This window comes from Drosophila erecta, unplaced genomic scaffold (assembly GCF_003286155.1).
Source record: "Drosophila erecta strain 14021-0224.00,06,07 unplaced genomic scaffold, DereRS2 tig00000055-arrow-pilon, whole genome shotgun sequence".
NCBI classification, from domain to species: domain Eukaryota; kingdom Metazoa; phylum Arthropoda; class Insecta; order Diptera; family Drosophilidae; genus Drosophila; species Drosophila erecta.
Window position 1 is genome coordinate 6,654,315 of NW_020825200.1, and position 22,188 is coordinate 6,676,502.

The 22,188-nt window shown below is 39.5% G+C and overlaps 3 protein-coding genes across 3 annotated transcripts; all 3 read left to right on the forward strand.

Moving 5' to 3' along the window:
- The first annotated feature begins 1,537 nt into the window (after positions 1 to 1,537).
- LOC113564093 (fibrinogen-like protein A) lies at positions 1,538 to 2,949 on the forward strand. Its single transcript, XM_026978934.1, has 3 exons — positions 1,538 to 1,556; positions 1,909 to 2,801; positions 2,859 to 2,949. The coding sequence occupies exons 2-3, from the start codon at positions 2,131 to 2,133 to the stop codon at positions 2,923 to 2,925; spliced, it is 738 nt and encodes a 245-aa protein (XP_026834735.1). The 5' UTR covers positions 1,538 to 1,556; positions 1,909 to 2,130; the 3' UTR covers positions 2,926 to 2,949.
- Positions 2,950 to 8,246: 5,297 nt separating this feature from the next.
- Positions 8,247 to 8,712, forward strand: LOC113564125 (keratin-associated protein 19-2). Its single transcript, XM_026979310.1, has 2 exons — positions 8,247 to 8,360; positions 8,429 to 8,712. The coding sequence occupies exons 1-2, from the start codon at positions 8,349 to 8,351 to the stop codon at positions 8,651 to 8,653; spliced, it is 237 nt and encodes a 78-aa protein (XP_026835111.1). The 5' UTR covers positions 8,247 to 8,348; the 3' UTR covers positions 8,654 to 8,712.
- Positions 8,713 to 9,296: 584 nt separating this feature from the next.
- LOC6543119 (cyclin-dependent kinase 8) lies at positions 9,297 to 10,054 on the forward strand. Its single transcript, XM_001968866.3, has 2 exons — positions 9,297 to 9,403; positions 9,582 to 10,054. The coding sequence occupies exons 1-2, from the start codon at positions 9,383 to 9,385 to the stop codon at positions 9,873 to 9,875; spliced, it is 315 nt and encodes a 104-aa protein (XP_001968902.2). The 5' UTR covers positions 9,297 to 9,382; the 3' UTR covers positions 9,876 to 10,054.
- Positions 10,055 to 22,188: the final 12,134 nt, after the last annotated feature.

The following is a 22,188-nucleotide window of genomic DNA, read 5'->3' on the forward strand; positions in this document are numbered from 1 at the left end:
CGCGGATTGACATCAATCATTGCACTATGAGACATCATTCTAAACGTCATCCTCCTTCAGCCTCCTTTAGTCCCAGCTGGGTCAATTAGAAATGACTTGGCAGCTTTTGGGTTAAAGTGCCAGTGCCAGTGCCACTGCCAAGTACAAGTTACTGGGTTAGGGAGAGCCCAGCAGCTCGATAGAAAAGAAAATCTGTAGCTAAACGACAATCGATTAGGGTCAGCCTTCGTTTTTGCCTGGAAAGTTGGCCCAGTGGCACGCCCAGCAAGTGGCGCCCATGAACAACTGCAGTTGGTAGCCAAGCGTAGCCCAAAAATAATTTCACACCGAAAAATTGAGATCAAAGAAAAATTCCTTTGTCATGCTGCTAACTTCAACTTCTGGTAAGATTTGTGGATTTTTGTAATTGTTATGTTCAGCCCTGCCACATATGGTTGCATATCACAAGGAATGCAAATAATTTGAGACGCGTTGGGAAAACATTTCATGCGCGAGTTCAGTGGGCCAAGGAGTAAACAAGGCTTGGTCAAGTGGCTAGTGGTTGCGATTTGCATGACCAGTCGATTGCGATAGGTGTGCGTGAGGCGATCCCCAATCCGCAATGCCCGAATCGAACCTAGTGGATACCGCAATGAGGAGGATCGAAACTGGAACACTTCAATGTGCCAGAGCAATTACTGCCGCAGTTCCAGCTACTCAGTTTCCCAGTCATGCAAGCGATTTTTCCGGTGGGCATGGGTATCAGGTGCACCAGAGGATCGGAGGGAAATGGATTTTCTTTCGGTTGGGTTGCGTTGTCTGTGACTCCCATCGCTGGCTGTACTGGCTTAGTAGCTGGCCCAGTGAGCCAATTGATCATTTGACCGTGGAATTTACATACAGTCCATGGCGGTTATCACTTTTTGTGGTTTTGCCAATGATTGCTAAAGGCAAAGAAATTTTCCAACCGTCTGTGGGGCGCACTTGAGGCGCCTGTTCGTTCAGTCGCCCTACCAATGTAATTGTTCAGAGAAATGTCTATGTGGTATTAAATCTACTTTATGCCTAAAATGTTATATTTCGAACGACATAAGCGAATGAACTGTAGCACCACCTACCGGAAGTCAATTGAAACTGAGCGCTTTAAAAGCTCTGGTACGCACGACATCTCTTGGCAAATATATTAAAGCTTTTAAGTCGATGTACACTAAAGTGCTGCATACTTTTGGGGGTAAACGATAAATTCGGATGGTTTCGCCCTCTAGCGGATGGCAACTTAAATGTGACTTGCAGCAGCGACATCTATGGGGGTATGCCAAAACTATTTCAAATTTAGAATATTTTATGTTTTCTACTACTCTACTACTGAACATTTACTGAACATACTACTGAATTTTTAAATTTATTTTGTTGATTTATATTTAAGATCTGCCTATTAGTATTCGCTTGCCACTACATACAGTCTATATCCTGATAGGCGAGCATTGAACTGTGTCACTGAGATCGCGAAGCTCTGATTAAGTGCTTTATTCTGCCATTCGATGGAATGTGAAGTCAGTCTTTATTCAGCATCACTTGTGAGTAAACAGTTTCCAGCGCTTACAAGTATCGGATTCAATCTAGTAGATTTGGAACGAAAACAATGTATATTTATACATTTATCGTGCTTATAATACCTTTCCTTGTTACAATGTCTGCAGGGGATTTAGGGCAAGTGGAAGAACAACAGGTAATTGATATTCCATTTATACATTAATGGAACAAATGTGGGAATGAACGCTAGGCCGGAGTGTCTCGACTGTAAGATACCCGTTATTAACATAAAGAAAGTTTAAGGTACTTGAGGAAAAAGAATAGAGAACAAATAACTATATTCTACATTCCCTGTTTATTTTCATGAATTGTGGCATATCTCATGTTGTTTTCCAGTCTTGCGCTTTACCAGACGATCAAGAAGATAAATGTAGTACCATTTGCTATCCAACTATAAAGCCCTTGTTAAAGCATGTGGCATTGTGCAATCAAAATAATGAAATAATTTTAAAACTTCAAGGAAAAATTCGCGAACAGGAGATTGAAATAAACAGATTGAAGATTAACAACGAGCAACTTAATTCTCAATTGCGGGAAGCCACAGTATCTGCTAATTGGATGGATCAACTCAAAGAAGCTCTCGACCATAATCGAAATATTATGAGTGAGATCAATAAGAAGATTATTAAGGCGGACGATCTTATCAGCCATAGTAAACTTAAAGAAATTGCAAATGAAACGGAAGGTTTCCAAGTCAACTGCTCGGCGGAGGATCAGGATTTGCCCAGCAACTGTTTGGGTTTTGAGAATGGAGAGGGTATAAGGCAAATCAAAGTGCCTGGAGCCAAAAAGTTTTATGTAATGTGCGATTCGAAAACTGCTGGACCCGGTTGGACAGTCGTTCTACGCAATTTAGGTAATGAAAATTTCAACCGTAACTGGACGAGCTATAAGAATGGATTTGGTTCCATGGACTCGTCCTTTTTTGTAGGACTAAGCCGCCTGCATTTAATGACTCAATCGCAGCCCCATGAATTGTTCATTGCGATATATTTCAAACACCCACTACACTCGCAATTCACAAATTCTTTTGATAATTTCATCGTCGGCGGCGCGTCTCAAGGTTATAGGCTTGAGTCGATTGGCAATCCTACGTCCAGCCATTTTCCCTTTATTCAAAGTCAAGTTAAAGCCAAATTTACAACCTTTGATTCGAACAATGCTGGAACTAAAATCAATTATGCTAGAGGAACAGCCGGTTGGTGGTTCACGGCAGGAAATAAACAAAGGTAGGAGATGATTATATTCTTGCATTTCTATTCATTTGAATTGAACTTTTTTTACAGCTTAACACAATGGCAAATAGGATATGAAAAAACTCTGATGCTAATTCGACCTAAAATGTACCTGTAAAATTGTGCAAAGACTCAAAAGCATTAAGGAATACATTTTAAAAGTTTGTGACTTTATTGTATTATACTTGAGGAAATGTTTTTTGATAATACTTTTTATACTCAAACATATACATGCCTTCAAAAGATACAGGGACATTGGATTTTTCTTTCCTTTTCAAGGTTATGGTGTAAAGTAATAGCTTCAAAAGAATTGTTTTTGTTGATGTTAATGTACGCTTAAGCAATTATACATCGACATTAAGAAGCATGCCAAATTGTAAAAGTTAATTTATCAAGTGCTACCCTAACGAATGGAAATGCCCAAGAATGCTTGCAAGTGCGTACATAGATACTTATCAAACATGCCCCCATTTGCTGGGCTAAGTGAGGCGAATAATTCATGTCAATATGAAAACTCATTTACCTGCGGTTACCTCAGTCTCTCCCATCAAAAAGCTTGTGACGCAAAAACCTAACTAAGAAGTAGATCAAACGAGGATGTGGAGCTGAAATCCAAGGGTGGCGGGTGCATGGCAATTCTAAGGCCAATTGAGGAAAATGCGTTCAAGCGCAATGCCGCTTATGCGAGTAAGCCATCGTTGACAACCCAGCGTGGCGACTGGGAAACGAATGTTTCGAAATCTCGATTTGAAATATGCAGAAGTTTTTGTCTCAACTTGCCACAGATAGGCAATGCCAACAATGAAGGAAGCGGTTTTAATTACTTTCCCCCAGTCATTCATTCATTTCCACTTGTTGCCCATCAGTTAAAAGTCAAAAGAGGAAACTCACCAAATGGTAATTCCATTTCCATTTCGGACATTTCACGCTTGAAAGGATTTTATCCGACACCGACCGCCGAAACTGAAACCGAAACTGAAACTGATGTCTATCGTCCTGTGGCCATTACAACTTATTGCCACTACTGCGGCCAACTTAATACACCAAATTAACTTTTTCGTGCGGGGTTGGGGGTATTCCTTGGGCCGCTGCCACGCCCCCCTACCAACACCGCCCACTCGTAAAGCAAGGACGGGTTTATCTGCCGGTTATCTCGCCCTTTGTTGATTAATAGCTTTGCGGTAATTAATTTGCCATGAATGAGGTGCATTTGTATAGAACGAGATGGATTGGCATGGAAATGAATGCGAACGGTGAGGTGCGCTCATGGATGTCAATGTGATTATTATTTAAATCAAAAGGATGTTTGGTGCGTATTTGATCTAATGAGATATGATTTACCGTGTGTTAATACTCTTTACGTTGATGTATTAAAAAATTGTAGTGGCGTAAATTTATGAGGCCATTGATAAGCCGAGATGACTGTGAAATGAATAATTTGGTTAAAATATAAATACACTGCTGAGGTTGAGTCGGCAATTACTTCAACCTAGCTGCCTTTCGCAAATCAGTTATTTGAAACAAGCTTAAGATAAGGATGTTTATCCCGGAATATATTCAGCCGATAGTCCTTCATCCTTGGCAGAGTCCTTGCATTACCTGAAACTTTTCTCATTATATCCGCACTTGCACAGCGACAAACAGCAACTTTCTGCTCGCCCACAGCTTCAGGTTTTACCAATGACTTCCGTCATCGCCGACACACTCAAAGTGTAAATTTGCATTTGCTTCTAATTACGAGCGGGAACAAGAAATTTTCCCAGTCCTTCTCTGGCCTAGAAGGCCCGCATTTGCAGCATTCGCAGCATTCGAAGCATCCTAGTATTCGAGCATCCTAGTATTCAAGCAACCGAGCATCCGAGCATTGGAGCATCTTGGCAAGTCGGAAACTTGGCATCTGCAAATGGAGGAGCACTTGCGGCAATTGCAATTTAGAAATTCAATTATATTTATATTTTTTATGGGGTTTTAGGGCACCTAGGTGGAAAATGCCCGCACACACGGCAGCGCTGGCTGGGAAACTACAACTCAAGTGCCACGCACGCAAATTTCCTTTAATTAAAACCAAACTTTTAAGAGCGCCCCTCGTCTGCTCCTCTCCACGTTCCTCGGCCGCAGATGCATCTTCACTTGGTTACCCAACTGCAAACTACTCGGTCTCAACTCGGCTCAACTTAAGCGAATCCAAGGCGACATAATCTTCGAGTGAGGCCTAAAGTACGGGCCGCTTTTGTTGGTCGCAGGGCGAAGGGATTACAGGCCAAAGTTTGCTCAGGTGAAGAAATACAATTAGCGAGTGGGACGGGACTTGCAATGGGGGCTTGCAAATGAAGTACCAAAATTCATTTTAAAATGCCTTGTCCCTGAATTACAACGAGACTGGCATGCTACTTTTTCAAATTCAAATTGCACGCTTAAGGACATGCATTTTTGCAAATGAAGCTGCGAAATGATTAAGTTGCAAAGGTTAGTGCAAGTAAAAAGCAAGTAATACTACAAACTATCGGTTTATGTTGACAATTTACGAGTATAACTATCCAACGTCTACGAAGGATAGTATCATGATAATCGCATACAAAATGCATAATTAATATTAATATCCCTTTTCGTCATTAATCATTTAGCAATTTAAATGTGTTTTGATGCGCCTGTGCCTGAAATTAGCTGGATGTAGCTGGCATTTCGGTATGACACTCCTGATTGGGGTTATGAATGTTAAGTCAAAGCCTACAAAATCTCTTCCAAAATCATCTTCTTTCGAAATGGCGCCGCACAAACATCCATCAAGAACTAAAATTCAGTTTTCTTCGCGTTCCAGCCGGAAGTGCACTTAGTGAAAAAAAAGAAAACACGGTAAGGGAAAAATAGGGCCAAAAGGCAGGAAAGAAAACTTCGCCGCCCCAAAAGAAACGATGCGAGTGCAGTGGGAAACTTTTCTAAACCATATTAAAACATATTTGCGCAAAAATATGCAGATGCCCGCAGAGTGCAAGGAAGTTTTCACGAATATATGTGTATGTACATACCATATCTAATATATCTATATATGGCCAGGTGGCGGTGGTGCGTTGCCAGTCAATTGCTCATTGACTTGGCTCAAAAATTGTTGAGTGTCGAGTTCTAAGTCTTAAGCCGCTGCTAACATGTTGGCGAAAGTTGCCCGGCACCAGATACGAAAGAGCCGACATCTTCCATTTCTTTCGGGTTTAGTTTCTAGTTGAGTTCACGTGAGCTTGGATTTCAAGCTGTGCGCGCACATAAGTTTGCGGCTTAAGCATGTGAAATTCATATGGATGGAAATGGCAACACCCACATGCCGCCCCACCTATGCACCTGCAGGTGGGGCATAAGATACTGCCAAGGCTAATGCATTGCTAGCCACCCAAATAACCTAAGACATTGCGTCGACGGGGTGCCGAAAAAGTCAAGCCAAGTTACTGCAGCCAAAAGTTTAAAATTAAACGTAGCTATATCCGAAAGACCCACTTGGCTGTGGGGCCGATACTTGCGTATTACCGAACTAGGTAAGTATGAAGTGTGTAATTTAGAAATAATTAAGGATTGCAACAAATTTGTTTAGGCAATCAAGTTTCAAATTAATGCCAAAACGAAGTTTTCTGGGGCACACGAACATCCTTAAGTAAACAAATCTCAGTAGTCCATTAACAATTAAAAACCTCTGTATTAGCTATTGCAAACAAATGCTAGTACCAAAAAATATATGTTTAAAATTTTCCGTTTTGCTATATCTTTTGTAATAGCTCGCAACAATACCAACCTAACGAAAATCAAAAAGTTAATGTAGTCAACAGTTTGTTGTTTACCTATCGGGCAAGCAAATATTCTATTATAAATTCAGCTTGATTAAAGTTGAAAAGAGCAAAGAATCTCCCGAAAATTTGCGTTGTAAGCAAGAGGCTAATTATGTTTATGCAAAGTGTTTTTCGGACTTGGAACCTAATGGAATATAATTTGAACAAAATTATTGAAAATTGGCGGTAATTGAAATGAATTTGAACAAATTTCAGTGCACGGTGTCGTGTGTTTGGGTGTCGTGTTGTGCCACCATCAAAGGAGTCAAAGAGCGTTGAATGTTGAATGTTGCAACTTTGACACGCGACGCAGACGTTGCCCCAGAGGGTTTTCCCCGGAGCTCAGCAATTTGAAGGGCCTACGGCTCCCGAAAAGGGTTCATTAGACATTTTACCCAAATTACTGCACATTTCCAAAAAGCAACTGCTCTATGATTAGGTTTGAAGCGGTGGCTTATTTGAAGTAGTTACTACTACTGCTGCGCGAGGGTTTACATTGATTTAAGTTCGCGTTGCAAGTCACTTGAACATTAAGCGGATAAAGGCACTGTTGCCCTCACTGAACGGCTTACTTACCAACCGGGAAGAGGGACTTGTGCGCGACTAAACACAAATTCGATGAAATAAAAATAAATTAGCTGCTTTAAATGAGCCAAATAAATTCATTTAGGGCTTTATGTGCTCCACTGAAGTGCGCCAAAAGGCACCGTCTTCGTCTTCGCTGGCTTTCGCAACACCCTCTTTTTTCGGTTGGCAGGGTTAAGAGCCAAGTTGAAGGCAACACGTATTGCCAAACTCGATTGCCGCTGGCGCCGCACACCAAATGCAATTTCACTTCACCCTCGTCGCGGTACAGAAAAATGTCCAGGGTCTCCGGTCGCCAGTATTCCCATTCGCTGCAGGTGATTCCCCATCGAGAGACACTTATCTATTGAGTGAGCTTGGCTTGGCTCCATTCGGACTGCCATGGAGGTGAACGCCAACGAAATAGGAAAACAACCAAGTTTCTTTTGATTACGTCAATGGAGTTTGTTGAGTCTTAACAAAATGTAACCGAATTGATAAAAATATGGCTGTTGTAGGTGCTCATTTGCATTTACTTTTGCCCGGTTACAAAAGCGCCAATTGGAAGGGGGTGATTTTCAAATGTCCAGCTCAGTAAATCTCAATAATTATATATACACGTCACACGAAACACGTGTAACGCATTTGTATGTTTCTTGGTAAACATGGGGTTAAGGAAGCAATTTGTTTTGAGCAACCACAAACAAAGGCCTCAAGAACGTCAAGTAGCAGCTCTAGATTGGTTTCAATATATTGATTCTTGGAACCGTGCCTCTACAAACTGAGTAGCTTATTCGTAAATTCCAAAAAAATTTTATTTAAATATAAAATCTATTAAAATTAAAATCAAAAGCCACGCACCTGGCGCCTGCTCCTCTAAAGAGAAGAAAAAACAGCGGAAACCGGTCAATAACCACAACAAATTCAAAACCGGATTGAAAGAGAAACGCTAGTCAGCTGTGAGGAAAGCCCCTACGTCTGGTCCAATGTCTGGGACAAGTTTTTATTTCAGTGCGGGTAAAGAACCTCCGAAACTCAAACATTATATGATATCGAAAAATCGTATAAATAGGGAAAGACCCGACAGAAAGGGCACAGTATCGAGTGCAACATCGAAGCATCCTCATCTTCTGGGATATTTAGTACAAATCGAATTCAGTTTAACATGAAATTCTTGGTAAGTTCGGCTTCCGGAGCTACACCTCGTGGGGATATAGGATTGTATAATATGAAACGAACCTTCAGGTGATCGTTTTTGTGGCCCTCATCGCCTTTGCTAACGCGCTGCCTCAATTTGGCGGATTCGGCGGATACGGCGGATACGGCGGATTCGGCGGATTCGGTGGCCAGCAGCAGCAGCAAGAAGGATTTGGAGGATTCGGAGGATTCGGACAGCAACAGCAGCAGGAAAGCTTGGGAGGATTTGGAGGACTCGAGCAGCAGCAGCAGCAGCAATCAATCTTCTTCTAAGCATATTATTTTAGTACGACACCTAGGAACTAAAATAAATTATTTCATCTTTTAAAATATTAGTATGAAACTCTAAAACTGCTTTGTTTTTTCTGCCAAAAACTCGCAATTAACATTTTAACAATGTTTTATTGCAGAACGTTAGATCGACACATCATGATATTTCGTTTGCTTATAGATACGTATGAAAACATTAAAAAATTCATTTATTTAGCCTCGAGTTGCAGTTGTTAAACACCACCAGGAAACAGGTGGCTAATTGAAACTCACTTTATGGGTTAATGACATATGTTTGTTGGCATTTTGGGAAGTAATCGTGTGCTATAAGAACATTATTTGCAAACACTTGAGTAATTTAGCAAAAAATGTTAGGATAAAAACCAGACCTACTGACAGATGGTGACTCATTCAAAATTGCGAAACAGGTAAATGTTCTGACAAAAAACCTAATTTGATTAGCGAAGAGCAAACGCCAAGAAGAGTTGATTGCAAACCTGTATTTTCAGTAGGCCCGTCAGCCCCAGATACTTTAAAACAGAAAACAACAGAAAAATCCCCTATAAACACAAACACAGGGAAGTCCGAGCGTTTGTCCAACCAGTTTGGAATGGGTATGAGTATGAGTCTAATAAAAATTCAGATAAATACTCACAGCCAGCGGCCGAAACGCAAACAGTTGATTTTAGCATTCCGGTGAAATAAGATTGCTGGCTTGAGGTGTAAGGTCCTATGCTCAAAATGAAATTCGTGGTATGTATTGCTGAAAATTCACCTTGTAGAAACTCAGAACTTATATAACTTTAACACGGTAAATAATAACACTTCACTTTCACATCATTTGACCGTAAACATGAAAATAAAAATATTGCCATAAGGTTTTGCAACATTTATCACTAAATTTTCTTAACTATTTGTATAATATTTCCAGATAATCCTACTTGTTGCGTTGTTTGCCCTTGCAACGGCACAGTTTGGTCCGTTTGGCCAAATCATTAGGGGTATCGAACGATTGGAGCAAGGTGGCTTTCAGCAGCAGCAGCAGCAGCAGCAAAGCGGCTTTGGCGGCGGCCAGCAGCAGCAGCAGCAGGAGGAGGGTGTCATCTTCAGAGGTCCTTTCGGCGGCGGAGTGGAGTTCTTCCAGGAGCAACAGCAGCAGCAGCAAGGCGGTGCAGGTCAGCAGCAACAGCAGCAGCAGGAGAACCTATTTAACTTCTTCGGCTGATGCTGCTCCACAAGGAAGACTAGGCATACATACAGTAGACTGAACACCATCTAAAGAACTCAGAGGCAAGCCATCACTTACAGCCATGATCCATAGCGAGTAACTCAACATGAAGAAATATTTTTAAAAATACGCAATTATAAACAAAGACATATTAAAAATACACGATTATAAACAAAGACATATTAAAAATACACGATTATAAACAAAGACATATTAAAAATACACGATTATAAGCAAACAAAGACGTGTTAGAAATACATTAAAAATACACGGTTATAAACCAACAAACCCGTATTAAAAATACATTAAAAAATACACAACTATAAACTAACAAAGACATATTAATCATTTTCTTTACATACACTTGAAGCATTTAATTTAATGGATTTATGGAATAATCACTAAGCTAATCCTAGATTAATAAAGCAATAACGCTTTGTCAAATGGAATTACATGAAATCAAATAAAAGCAATTTGTTTACGAGGCCAAGGAGCAGACAATTTGGATGTGAATTCAGCAATGGCTTTGTGTTTTGTGTCAAAATCGCGATGATGGCCATGGCCAATTGTTATGGCCAAAGTTTTAAGCCAAAAATCGCAAAACTCTAATGAGTGCTATCGTTGAAATCAGAGGAGCGGAGAGCAAGTGAGTGTGGGTGGGTATTTTTGGTTCCTTTATCCGAGAGCACCGAAACACCATCAAAGTCATTAAGCGGAAAACCCTTTTGGCTTCTTTTCCACGCATTTTCATTTCGCCTTGTAATGACTTCATCCCGGCTTCAGAGTCTTTGGGGTTTTGGTTCTTTGGTTTTGTTATTGGAGACAATTTCGAAGCCATCCTGTAGTTGCCTGTCTGGCAAAACAAACGCCAGTCAGCTATACAGCCACCCAAAAAACCCACCCACCCACCAAGAAAGCCAAGAGCACCAACACTCGTAACTACAAAACAACTTTTTAATTGCAATTAAATACGTAACAAGTTTTTAGTTGTAAGTGCGACTACGGAGCACGCAGGGAACTTAGCCGTGGCAGTAGTGCCCATTGGTGCCGGAATATTGTTGTTGTGGGTTACCCTATTCTATATCTATTCCCTGCTATCTGCGGAATGTATATATATATATATATAGATATGTATCTATGAGATTGCCATTGCAGTGTTTGCCTCACTCGCTCTCTGTGTGTATTGCAAAATTGAGTTGTGCGCTTTGGGGTTTTAATTGTTAATTGTTGGCTCAGCGGGCAGCGCTTTTGACGTCGTTGATGACAGTCGACTATGGAGCCAGAACGATGTGGATTGGGTCGTAGGAAAATCGCACTTTGGGGATTATATTGGAGTCGGTGGAAAGTGGGGAAATGGGAGGCGGAATGTGGGGAGAGATGCGAGATTCGGGCAAATCCTCTGCGGAGGAGGCGGAAGAAAAGGATGTTGCGGATTAGGGAATTAAATTGAAACCCCTAATGATTTTCGGGTTAAGCGGGGAAACACACATTTTGCGGCAACTTTTAATCAAATCATCAAGTTCATCGAGGCATACGTACCCAATCATTACCGAAACAGCATTATGACTAAACAATTTAGAAGAAGGTTAAAAGCAGATGGTAAATTTGCTTAATTAAATACTATAAAAGTAATTTCAGATTTGAAAATATTATAGCTGAGCATCGCTAACGCGTTTAGAATCATCCGAAATAACTGAGTTCGGATGGAAGTAGTATTGTTTTATTTATTTGCAATGAATTTATTAACCAAGATTTGTTGGATTCTGTTCAGATACAATCGGTAATCGTATTATGACCATGGAAGCTGAAGTGCACTGCAAATTAGCATTTTCCGTACATTGTTAATATTTGATATGCCATTTAATTTGAATGCAAATTAAGATTTGATGTTGTCGCTCACCCACTTACCTTTTGCATCTAATGGATCTTTATGTGCACCCACTTGGCCGGCGGTTAAGTAATTCCCCCGGAGTCATTTTGTGAGGCCAAGCTGGCCAAGTAACCTCTAAGTGTCTGTTTTTTCTTCACCTGTACCGGGATTCGGTATTCCTTGACTCACTAATTTGGCCGCAATTTACATAAAGGACGCGCGGCCCCAAATGTTGTTAGCCATGGTAATTTTCCGTTTCTTCATCGTTGTTTGTTGTGTATTTCTTGAAGCACCCGCCGAAAAAGAAAGCGTAATTTCTTTTGCCATTCAACTTGATTAAATTAGAGTAAAGGAAGCGAGGCATGGCGACTGTGTACTAATGAGAGGCAGCTGCAGTTTACTGCCCCTACGAGAATATTATCCAACTTGCCACGGCTTCACATCGCCATCTCTGCTCTCCAAACAGTGACAGATGTATGACTTGGCATTTATAGTTTTAAGCCGCAATTTTCAGTGATTTATTTATGCATGAAATGCAAACAAAATCTGAATAATTACCAACAAAAGCCAACTGAACTGACAGTTAGACAGCCAGCCGAAAACAAAGCAAGAAATGCGATACGAACCAAAGCGGCAGGACCGACTATGTGCGCTAAGGATAGACAGGACTACAGGCAGCAACTCTTGAGCTGTCAGAAGGCATCTGTGTGGGAATATTATAATATTTGCAATCTGCAAAATGCTATTCGCCTCGTATTCATATGACGAGAAATGAGCGAGCTCAGACAACAAAGCGGCACCAGTGACATGCCCAAATATGACGGAAGTTGCAGGCCCTTGTTTTGACCATTAAAAGTACTTGATGTGCTTAAAAGACGTTTGAAAAACAACCATTGTATGCGAAGTACAAACTGATGATATAGTCACATCATGTGGGTAGACTTTGATGTCCTCAATGATTTTGAATCTTTAACCAAAGTGGTTGGAAGTTATAATCCCCGTGAAAGTGCTACTCAAAGATACTAGTATTCAATTCTACAATTGATTTAGTTAATTGTAATTTAACTAAAACACTGAGAAGTGATTTATAATTAGTTTAGTGCGTGACATGAATTACAGCACACTTCATTTCCGGCCAAAGATCATTGTGTTGAACTAGTGGCCGCCGGCAATCTAATAACAAAGTTTTGCGCACTTAAACACTTTGGCCTTTTGGCTTCAACTGGATCTGGCCACGCCCTCCTTTCGGGTACCGCCCCTGCGAAGGAAGTGGCCAAAAGAGGAGGAAGAGGAGTAGGAGGAGGCATCCCTATTATACCGCCGACTTTCTATGCCTTTGCAGTGCAGCAGTAAAAATGACTGCACACAGCTGTGCTTCATGGCTGCGATGGCTGGCGAATCTGGAGGAGGCTGCCTCTACTACTGCGGCAGTAAGATTTTATTAGCGGTGGTATTAGCAGCGACAGCAAGCCGGGAACGGAGCCCATCCTGCCACTCACACCCACCACACACCACACACCACCCACCACCCACTTTCCCATGGACCATCTACCGTCATCCACAGTGGTTGGCGTTGCATATTAATGCAGGCATAAAAATATTTACAACTTTTTTATGCAGCAAACATTTTTCGCCACCGCTGCCGACGGGCGTTTTGTTCCTTGGCAAATTTAATATAATTTCTGGTCGTTTAATGAGGGTCATTCAAAAGTGGTCGTCGAGAAAACTTCCATTTTCGCCGAGTAGCCGCCGGGCACAACAAGTGTGCCGGCCATTATGAGTGACCCTCAGTAGGGTGTCGTAAAAATCGCTCAACAACATTATGCAAAATAAGAGATGCGGTCATAAAGTGAAGAGCGAGAGCGAGAGAGAGACAGACAGAGAGAGCACTTGAAGTGCGAATTGGGCCCACTGTACCGGTGATTTGCGGAACGGCATTGTGAGCAGTGAACATTGGATGCCGCATTTTGGAGTCGCCTCCGGTTTTTGTCTTTCGCTTAATCCCAGCGCTGGCTCGCAAATTCCAATGCTGGTTTCTGTCATCCCCAAAAGTTGCTCGGCCCCTCCACAAAAAGGATGCGGGTGTCGTGGCCCATAACCGAAAGGATTATACAAATAAAAATAAAAATACATATATATATATATGTATATAAAGAAGAGGCCGTGGGTGAGGTGTTATAAATTTGGGACAGCAGGTGAAAACAATTTGGTGCATAAAGTTTTCGCTTAGCAGCTCAGCGCGTTGGCGACCCAAGGACCTCGTGCCAGGATATGGCTCTGACTTCTGTTTTGTGGCCCAATGCGGTTTGACACAAAACAGAGCCAACAAAAAGGGGCCTAAATAAGGGAAAATAAAAAATGCCCAAAGAAGAAAAACATCAAGTTCAGGAAAAGGTACCGGGCCAACCGGGCACCCACAAAAATTACTGCCTGGCAGGCATATTTTTGCATTTGCAGAGCTACGATTGTCACGAGGGAAAAAATGGTATGGAAAAGGATAAAGACGGTAGTAATTGTCAGTTGGTATAAGCTTTTCTTAGCCAAAATAGTTGCTGCTTAGCTATAACTATGCATAAGTGATTAATATTCAATATTAAGAGGGAATTTTGTGGTGACTAGTAAAATTTCAGCAATGTATAACGTGTCAAGGGTAACAGCCTACACTCAAGTATTCCAATCAACGGAAGTATAAAAGAATAATCTGTGCTATTACAGCGCCATCTCAGGAATATGCTTTCCTGACAAAGCCTCTAATGCATTTCCCCCTCCACATCCATGGTCAATGCAGCCACTTTAGGTGGCAGAGGAGACCAACCGGCAATGACAGCGATTTCTCATGTTAGACGTGCCTTTTTATGTGGCTCGGAAATTAAAGTAATCATTTTTTATTGCGCGAACAAACAAAGGCATTATACTTTACAGCTCTGGCTAAGAGGGAGAGATGACAAACACAATGCAGAAAGCAGAATGGAGAACGGAGAATGGAGACGACCACAAAATGCACTGAAGGACAATTGAGTGCAGAAATATGGCCAAAAGCCGGAGAGAAACTAGCAAACGGATACGCTGTCCGAACAGGCAAACCAAACTGAAACCATCTAGGAACAACAGCAGCCACTGGCAGTGATGTCGAATCTATACTTTGAAAATAATAACTACTAACTCGCTGCATATACTTAAGCTGATGTCAATGACTTTCGTAGCGGAAGAATCTATGTTTAAATAAATCTTGCAGATTCTACATTGCTATTCTAAATCAGGCGATGCACATTTTAATTTGACTTACAAATAAAATGTATATTATCTAATGAGTGTAATAAAAGTACCCTTCAGATACATTCAGCATTAGCTAGCGAGTAGAAATAGCCAACACTGTCCACTAAACGTAGCCTGCCAGCGGGAATGGATGGACTTGGACCCGGATCGTCCAACTGCCCACGTCCACCTCCTTCCACCTCCCATCTTCCAGATCCAGGATCCCAGCTAACCATTCGCAGCTCGATGCTTGAAGCTCGAAGCTCGAAACTCGGACCTGACACCACTCGACTCGCACCCTCGACGGGCCAAGAACAAAGGCTTTGGCAGCTGCGACAATGACAGCAGCGAAAATAAAAATATGTACACTCAAACAAACGCAGAGAGTCTGGGCGGCAGGACCACCACCCCGCCATTGAGAAAATTGCATTAAAATCTATGGAGTGTGCATAGAAAACGGAGGAGGATGTTCCGCCCCAAAAAAAGGACTAAGGACTAAGGACTGGCCGGGTGGCGCCGGAGTGCCGGAGTGGCGGAGTGTTGGATAGTTTCAGTTTTTCGGAACTACGAAATGGCGAATTCGTGAAAAATTAAAGGAAAAAGGATATGACGCCACATTGCAACATGAACGCAAAATTGCAATTTTATTATATTTTAACAATGCACTTCGTTACGTGATTCCCGTCAGGAATTGTCCTCATTCCCACTGCACTCCAAGTAAAGCCAAGGGACAAACTCTTACCTTGTACGCTCCTTCCCTACAGATACTATCTAGATATATATATATATAAAATATATGTACATAGCGTTTTATTATTTTGGTGGTTTCCCTGATGGTTTTATGCATGCAATTTGAATGCAGGACAAATTCACAGTTACCAGTCATATTTTATTGAGTTTTTGTGAATCGTAGTCATAAATTCATTTAGATTGTGCATGAGGAAATGCATTTCGCATGCATTTGTTGTAAAGCAAATGTGCTTTCTGAGATTTATTTCGTTTCGAATAAATAAAGACGTGTTGCATAGCGAAAGTACAACAGGAAGAACAAAGCACAGAGAAAGCCATTGGGAAATATTTAAAGTTGAAGTATTTAAAAATGTATTTTCTTAAATGTCGATCACAACTAAGAGGTTACACTTTAAAAGTATAAAACTAGTTTTTATAAGAAAGAAGCGCCTGCATTTACACATCACACATGTCTATTTTTGCCATGACATGGGCTTGGGAAAATTTGTGTATTTTGTTTATTTTGTTTACCAAGTAATTTTTCCAAATAGGCTTTGCCAACTGATTGTTGGCTGTTTGCCATTTAAATGCCAAAACAACTAAAGCCGTAAATAATATGTATTTTGTGTTTTGGCCTGTTACGTTTTCTTGTGGTGCTTGCTTTTCATTTACGCTAGAAAAATATTATTTACACTTTATGATTTCTTTATACAGCACTAATTGCTGGCTTTATTTTATGTTTAAGCCCTAAGCTTGGCCTTTGCCTTTGGCAGTAAAATAAATGCTTAAAATGCGCAGACCAGGAATAAGAATAAGTAAAACAGGTCAAGATGAAAAGTAAGACAAAGGAACTACAATGAATGAGATAAAAGACTTTGACAAAATGAAAACCATTCTTAGTGGAGATATATTTAATTATATTTGCACCGCTTAGCCCCTTCTTAGCGATCATTTGGCTAAAAAGTAAAAAAAAATTGTATTATATTTGAAGTCAATTCACGCGAAGTGGGTGCATAAAAAGTTTCTTAATTGGGATACACATTTTTATACCCGTTACTCGTAGAGTAAATGGGTATACTAGATTCGGTGAAAAGTATGTAACAGGCAGACCATAAAAAGTATATATATTTTTGATCAATTTTTGATTCAATTTAATTCAAATTTAGAAATTTATTTAAAAAACAATTTTTTTTTTAAATTTTTCTGATGTATGATGTGGAAATTCAAAAAAATTAAAAAATGTCCCAAGGCTGAAGTTCTAAACTCCATAACTCAACTTATCTTAATCGAATTTTGAAGTGGCATACCTCTAAATGTTCCTGGCGCAATTCTCCAAAAATATTCAAATATAGAAATTTATTTGTTGTAAATGTATGTATGTACATACATACAACGCACTACACAAATTTCTTGCCTTGGTATTTTTCATATTTCTTCTTTCTTATTTTACACTAACACTCGCGAATCAGGAGATGGAGCACTTTTGCATATTCCTTTTCATTTTAAGGACCACTAACTCACTTTTAATTATGTAGCTAATATAGCAGCAATAAATTAACCGCACTATTTTCACGAATTTAAATAACGGACTGCATTTGGTTGACGCGTTTGTGCGATCGAATTACAAGCCGAACTGCCACGAATAAGAGAAAAGAAGATGAAAGAATGTGGGTTCGCGCAAGTGCCGTTACTTCTATTTTGTACAGCATACTCATGCGCACGTGTTCGGCCCATCGAGTAAGAACTAACTGTAATCCGTTTTCTCTCCGTAAGCAAACGTAAGTGGTTGAAGCGATCGCCTTACTCGCCGAAAGCGAAGGCGTTTGTTTTCGCGCAAGTACCGCTGTTTTCGCCTTGTGATGCTCTCCTTGATCGAATATGTTTCAGTCTTTCCTTTTATTTCGCGAAAGTGGTTGGTTTGTTTACGGTGCGCGAGGTTTATTTCTTTACGTTGACTTAAAACTAACTGTAATGAGCTATCTAAAGAGTTAGATTCTATACAACGTCAAAGTAGAACGTTAATTTGATTCGGTCGGTCAGCTAAAAACAACTGCAAAGTGCTACGTAGTAACGAATGGAACCAACACTTTCCTGGCGGCTAATTTTTTTATTTTTTTATTGTGTTGTGTTTTTTAGTGTGTGTAATTTGTTGTTTTTTTTTTGTGTTTTTTTTTTGGTGTCTTTTTTTTGTGTTTTTTTGTGTGTGTTTTTTGTGAGTGTGTTTTTTTTTGTGTTTTTTGTGTGTATTTGTCGGCATTAGTGAGATTAATAACAAAAATGTCCCAAGGCTGAAGTTCTAAACGCCATAACTCAACTTATCTTAATCGGATTTTGAAGTGACATATGTAAGTACCTCTAAATTTAAAAATAAATTATTTTATATTTTTTTGCAATTTTTTTTAAATTAAAGAAAATTAAGAAATATCCTAAATTGAAAAAAAATTGGAGCTGAAATTCTAAGCTCCATAACTCAACTTATCTTAATCGGATTTTGAAGTGGCATACCTCTAAATGTTTCTGGCGCAATTCTCTAAAAAACTGCATTCAAATTACAAAATTTATTTTTTTAAAATATTTTTGTAATTTTTTTGATGTATGATGTTGTAGAAATTCAAAACAATTAAAAAATGTCCAAAGGCTGAAGTTCTAAACTCCATAACTCAACTTATCTTAATCGGATTTTGAAGTGGCATACCTCTAAATGTTTCTGGCGCAATTCTCTAAAAAACTGCATTAAAATTTAAAAATTTATTTTTTTTTGTAATTTTTTGCAATTTTTTTGATGTATGATGTTGTAGAAATTCAAAACAATTAAAAAACGTCCCAAGGCTGAAGTTCTAAACTCCATAACACAACTTATCTTAATCGGATTTTAAAGTGGCATACCTCTAAATGTTTCTGGCGCAATTCTCTATAAAACTGCATTCAAATTACAAGATTTATTTTTTTAACATATTTTTGTAATTTTTTTGATGTATGATGTTGTAGAAATTCAAAACAATTAAAAAATGTCCAAAGGCTGAAATTCTAAGCTCCATAACTCAACTTATCTTTATCGGATTTTGAAGTGGCATACCTCTAAATGTTTCTGGCGCAATTCTCTAAAAAACTGCATTCAAATTACAAAATTTATTTTTTTTTAATATTTTTGTAATTTTTTTGATGTATGATGTTGTAGAAATTCAAAACAATTAAAAAATGTCCAAAGGCTGAAGTTCTAAACTCCATAACTCAACTTATCTTAATCGGATTTTGAAGTGGCATTCCTCTAAATGTTTCTGGCGCAATTCTCTAAAAAACTGCATTAAAATTTAAAAATTTATTTTTTTTGTAATTTTTTGCAATTTTTTTTATGTATGATGTTGTAGAAATTCAAAACAATTAAAAAACGTCCCAAGGCTGAAGTTCTAAACTCCATAACACAACTTATCTTAATCGGATTTTGAAGTGGCATACCTCTAAATGTTTCTGGCGCAATTCTCTAAAAAACTGCATTAAAATTTAAAAATTTATTTTTTTTGTAATTTTTTGTAATTTTTTTGATGTATGATGTTGTAGAAATTCAAAACAATTAAAAAACGTCCCAAGGCTGAAGTTCTAAACTCCATAACTCAACTTATCTTAATCGGATTTTGAAGTGGCATACCTCTAAATGTTTCTGGCGCAATTCTCTAAAAAACTGCATTCAAATTACAAAATTTATTTTTTTTAAATATTTTTGTAATTTTTTTGATGTATGATGTTGTAGAAATTCAAAACAATTAAAAAACGTCCCAAGGCTGAAGTTCTAAACTCCATAACTCAACTTATCTTAATCGGATTTTGAAGTGGCATACCTCTAAATGTTTCTGGCGCAATTCTCTAAAAAACTGCATTCAAATTACAAAATTTATTTTTTTAAAATATTTTTGTAATTTTTTTGATGTATGATGTTGTAGAAATTCAAAACAATTAAAAAATGTCCAAAGGCTGAAGTTCTAAACTCCATAACTCAACTTATCTTAATCGGATTTTGAAGTGGCATACCTCTAAATGTTTCTGGCGCAATTCTCCAAAAATCTGCATTCAAAAGTAGAAAATGTATTTATTTTAATTTTTGCCACACCCACTCCTACGCCCACAAAACGCCCAATACTGTCACGCCCACACTTTTGAAAAATGTTGTGGTATTCCTTAATTTTTTTATATATCCTGTAAATTTGTATAGATTTGCAAAAAACTTTTTTCCACGCCCACACTTTTATAAAATTGTCAAGTTATTTTCATTTTATCATTTTTTCTCCAATTTCTACCGATATTCCAGAAAATGTTGAAATTTCCCGTTTCACGGGTATCTGATAGTCGGGGACTCTATATACTATAGCATTTTATCTTGTTTTATATAGGAAGAGTTGAAAGTTTGGAAGCCGTCAGATACAATGCTGCTTCGTGGTCCTTCGTGACGGATACTCAGGCATTCGAGAGTGATCTGCAAAACTCAAATATACACAACACGCACACACATCCATCGTACACACACACACACACACACAGACTCAGACGAACGTAGTCAGATAATATAAAAAGTTTTCCCTTCTTCGGATTTATTTTTATGCCTTCTGCCTTAGCATATGCTTGTTTATAGCCTGTGCTGCTTATGCCACCGAGCATCCTTCGCCTTTTCCGCTCGTGCTGGTTTTGCTGCTTTTCTTGAGCGTGTAAAGTTTATTTTTGTTACTTATTATTATTATTTTGGCGCTGTTCCTTGTGTTGGTCCTTCTCGCTCTCATTATGCGTGTGGTGTGTGTGTGTGCACATATCTGCGTACTTATTTTTCGTAATTAATTTCGTGCTTCGAAACATCTGCAGCTGGATTTTTACTGCATCCGAAATTGCGCATACGCCCCATGTAATGCAGACTTGATGGTTTGCTTTCAGCTACAGCCACAATTTCGCGCAAAACGTAGCTGCAAACGACTTTGTGTTTAGCTTAAAACCCTCTTCCTGTCCCAATAAAAATGCCAATTTGTTAAGCAAAATTTAAGGCTGCCAAGGAGTATTTGCCAGACCTAGGCAAGTCAGCCGGCACAGACTTGAAATGCGGCTGAGAAAGTGGCGGGCATGGGTACACAATTGACACAACGAATTCTTGCAAATTTTATAGGCAAAATGCCGCGAACGCAACTTCACTGCACCACACGGCGTACATATGTGCAATGCGCCGCAAAGAGCGTTGGTGGATCGGGAATTGGATGTTGGAAAACTGGGAATACCGCAGACGACGACTTAGGCGAAGTACCACATGAACGGATGAGTGCATCTTGGGGCATATGACAGAGGCTCACTTGCTTAGAAAATATTGTAATTATGTAATAGTATATAATTATAATGGTCCTTAAATGGTCTAAAATGATTTAGCTTAGGTTAAATATATGACTAAAACACAAAAATAAAATGCATAATCTGTAGAGCATGACCAAACCACACAAAAATAAAATGCATAATCTGTAGAGCATGACCAAAATACTAAAACAAAATACATTATGTGCAAAGCTCACTGCACAATAATGTATTTTTCAGTTATGATTAATTGTTAAGTTGACGTTCTATGAATAATGTCTTGATATAAACAAGTAATGCATACGTTCCCTTCAAAGTAATAACATTTAAGTTTGATTTTAGCAGGATATTTATCATGGCTACTAGTTCCGCGTATCAAGAGCTCAACTGACAGTCACTCAATCGGCATTTTCCAACTGCATTTGCCTATGAGCCACTGCAGCGTCGCGTCGTTGCAACGCAAACAAACCGGTGGGAAAATGTGGGAAGGCGAGTTTAGAGCTGAAGGAAAAATGTCACCGCTGTACCTATATATTTACAGACAGTTTTCCTCGGGGGATTGCTGGAGTTGCAGCAGCACCTCAGCAAAACTTTGCCTTAAATAGACATTTTTTGCTGTTTGCCCCCAGAGCAAATCTTTCTGAGCTTGAGCCACCGCACAACTCGCCCGAGCTGTGAGCATAAGCTGAAATATGTCGGCCAAAAGCAAGTGTGTGCAGCAAATCAGAAGGAAATTTGCCAAACGGCAACAATTTTCAGGATAACTAATCCACTCACACACTTCACACTTCAATTTCCGCACGGTTTTCTTACCTCTTCCAGGGTAAGGCGAAAATTCGAAGTTGTTTGTTATCGCCGCTCGTTATTGTTGCCATGTTCCACGTCGTTTTCCATTTCGATGGTGTCACTAACATGTTGCGCTTCCACAAGGCCAAAAGGGGCGGCGGGCGGTTACCGTAGCCGGGGGCGTGGCAGTGGCCAATGATTTGAGGAGTGCGCCCAGGCAATTTCACAACGGGCACGTATGCAAACAGTGGCCAAAAAGTGGGCGTTGTTATGCCAGGGCCTCGAAATGGGAATGTGCCAAACTGTCGGCTGCAATTTTGTCGGCTGGTGGCTTCAAAAAAACGCATAAGC

What these genes read in the sequence shown, in the direction of transcription:
- LOC6543119 (XM_001968866.3), top strand. Translation starts at nt 9,383, where the DNA reads ATGCTCAAAATGAAATTCGTG. An exon ending in TGCTCAAAATGAAATTCGTG is followed by an intron (nt 9,404 to 9,581) that starts GTATGTATTGCT and finishes TAATATTTCCAG; the next exon opens with ATAATCCTACTTGTTGCGTT.
- LOC113564093 (XM_026978934.1), top strand. Translation starts at nt 2,131, where the DNA reads ATGGATCAACTCAAAGAAGCTCTCGACCATAATCGAAATATTATGAGT. An exon ending in ACGGCAGGAAATAAACAAAG is followed by an intron (nt 2,802 to 2,858) that starts GTAGGAGATGAT and finishes CTTTTTTTACAG; the next exon opens with CTTAACACAATGGCAAATAG.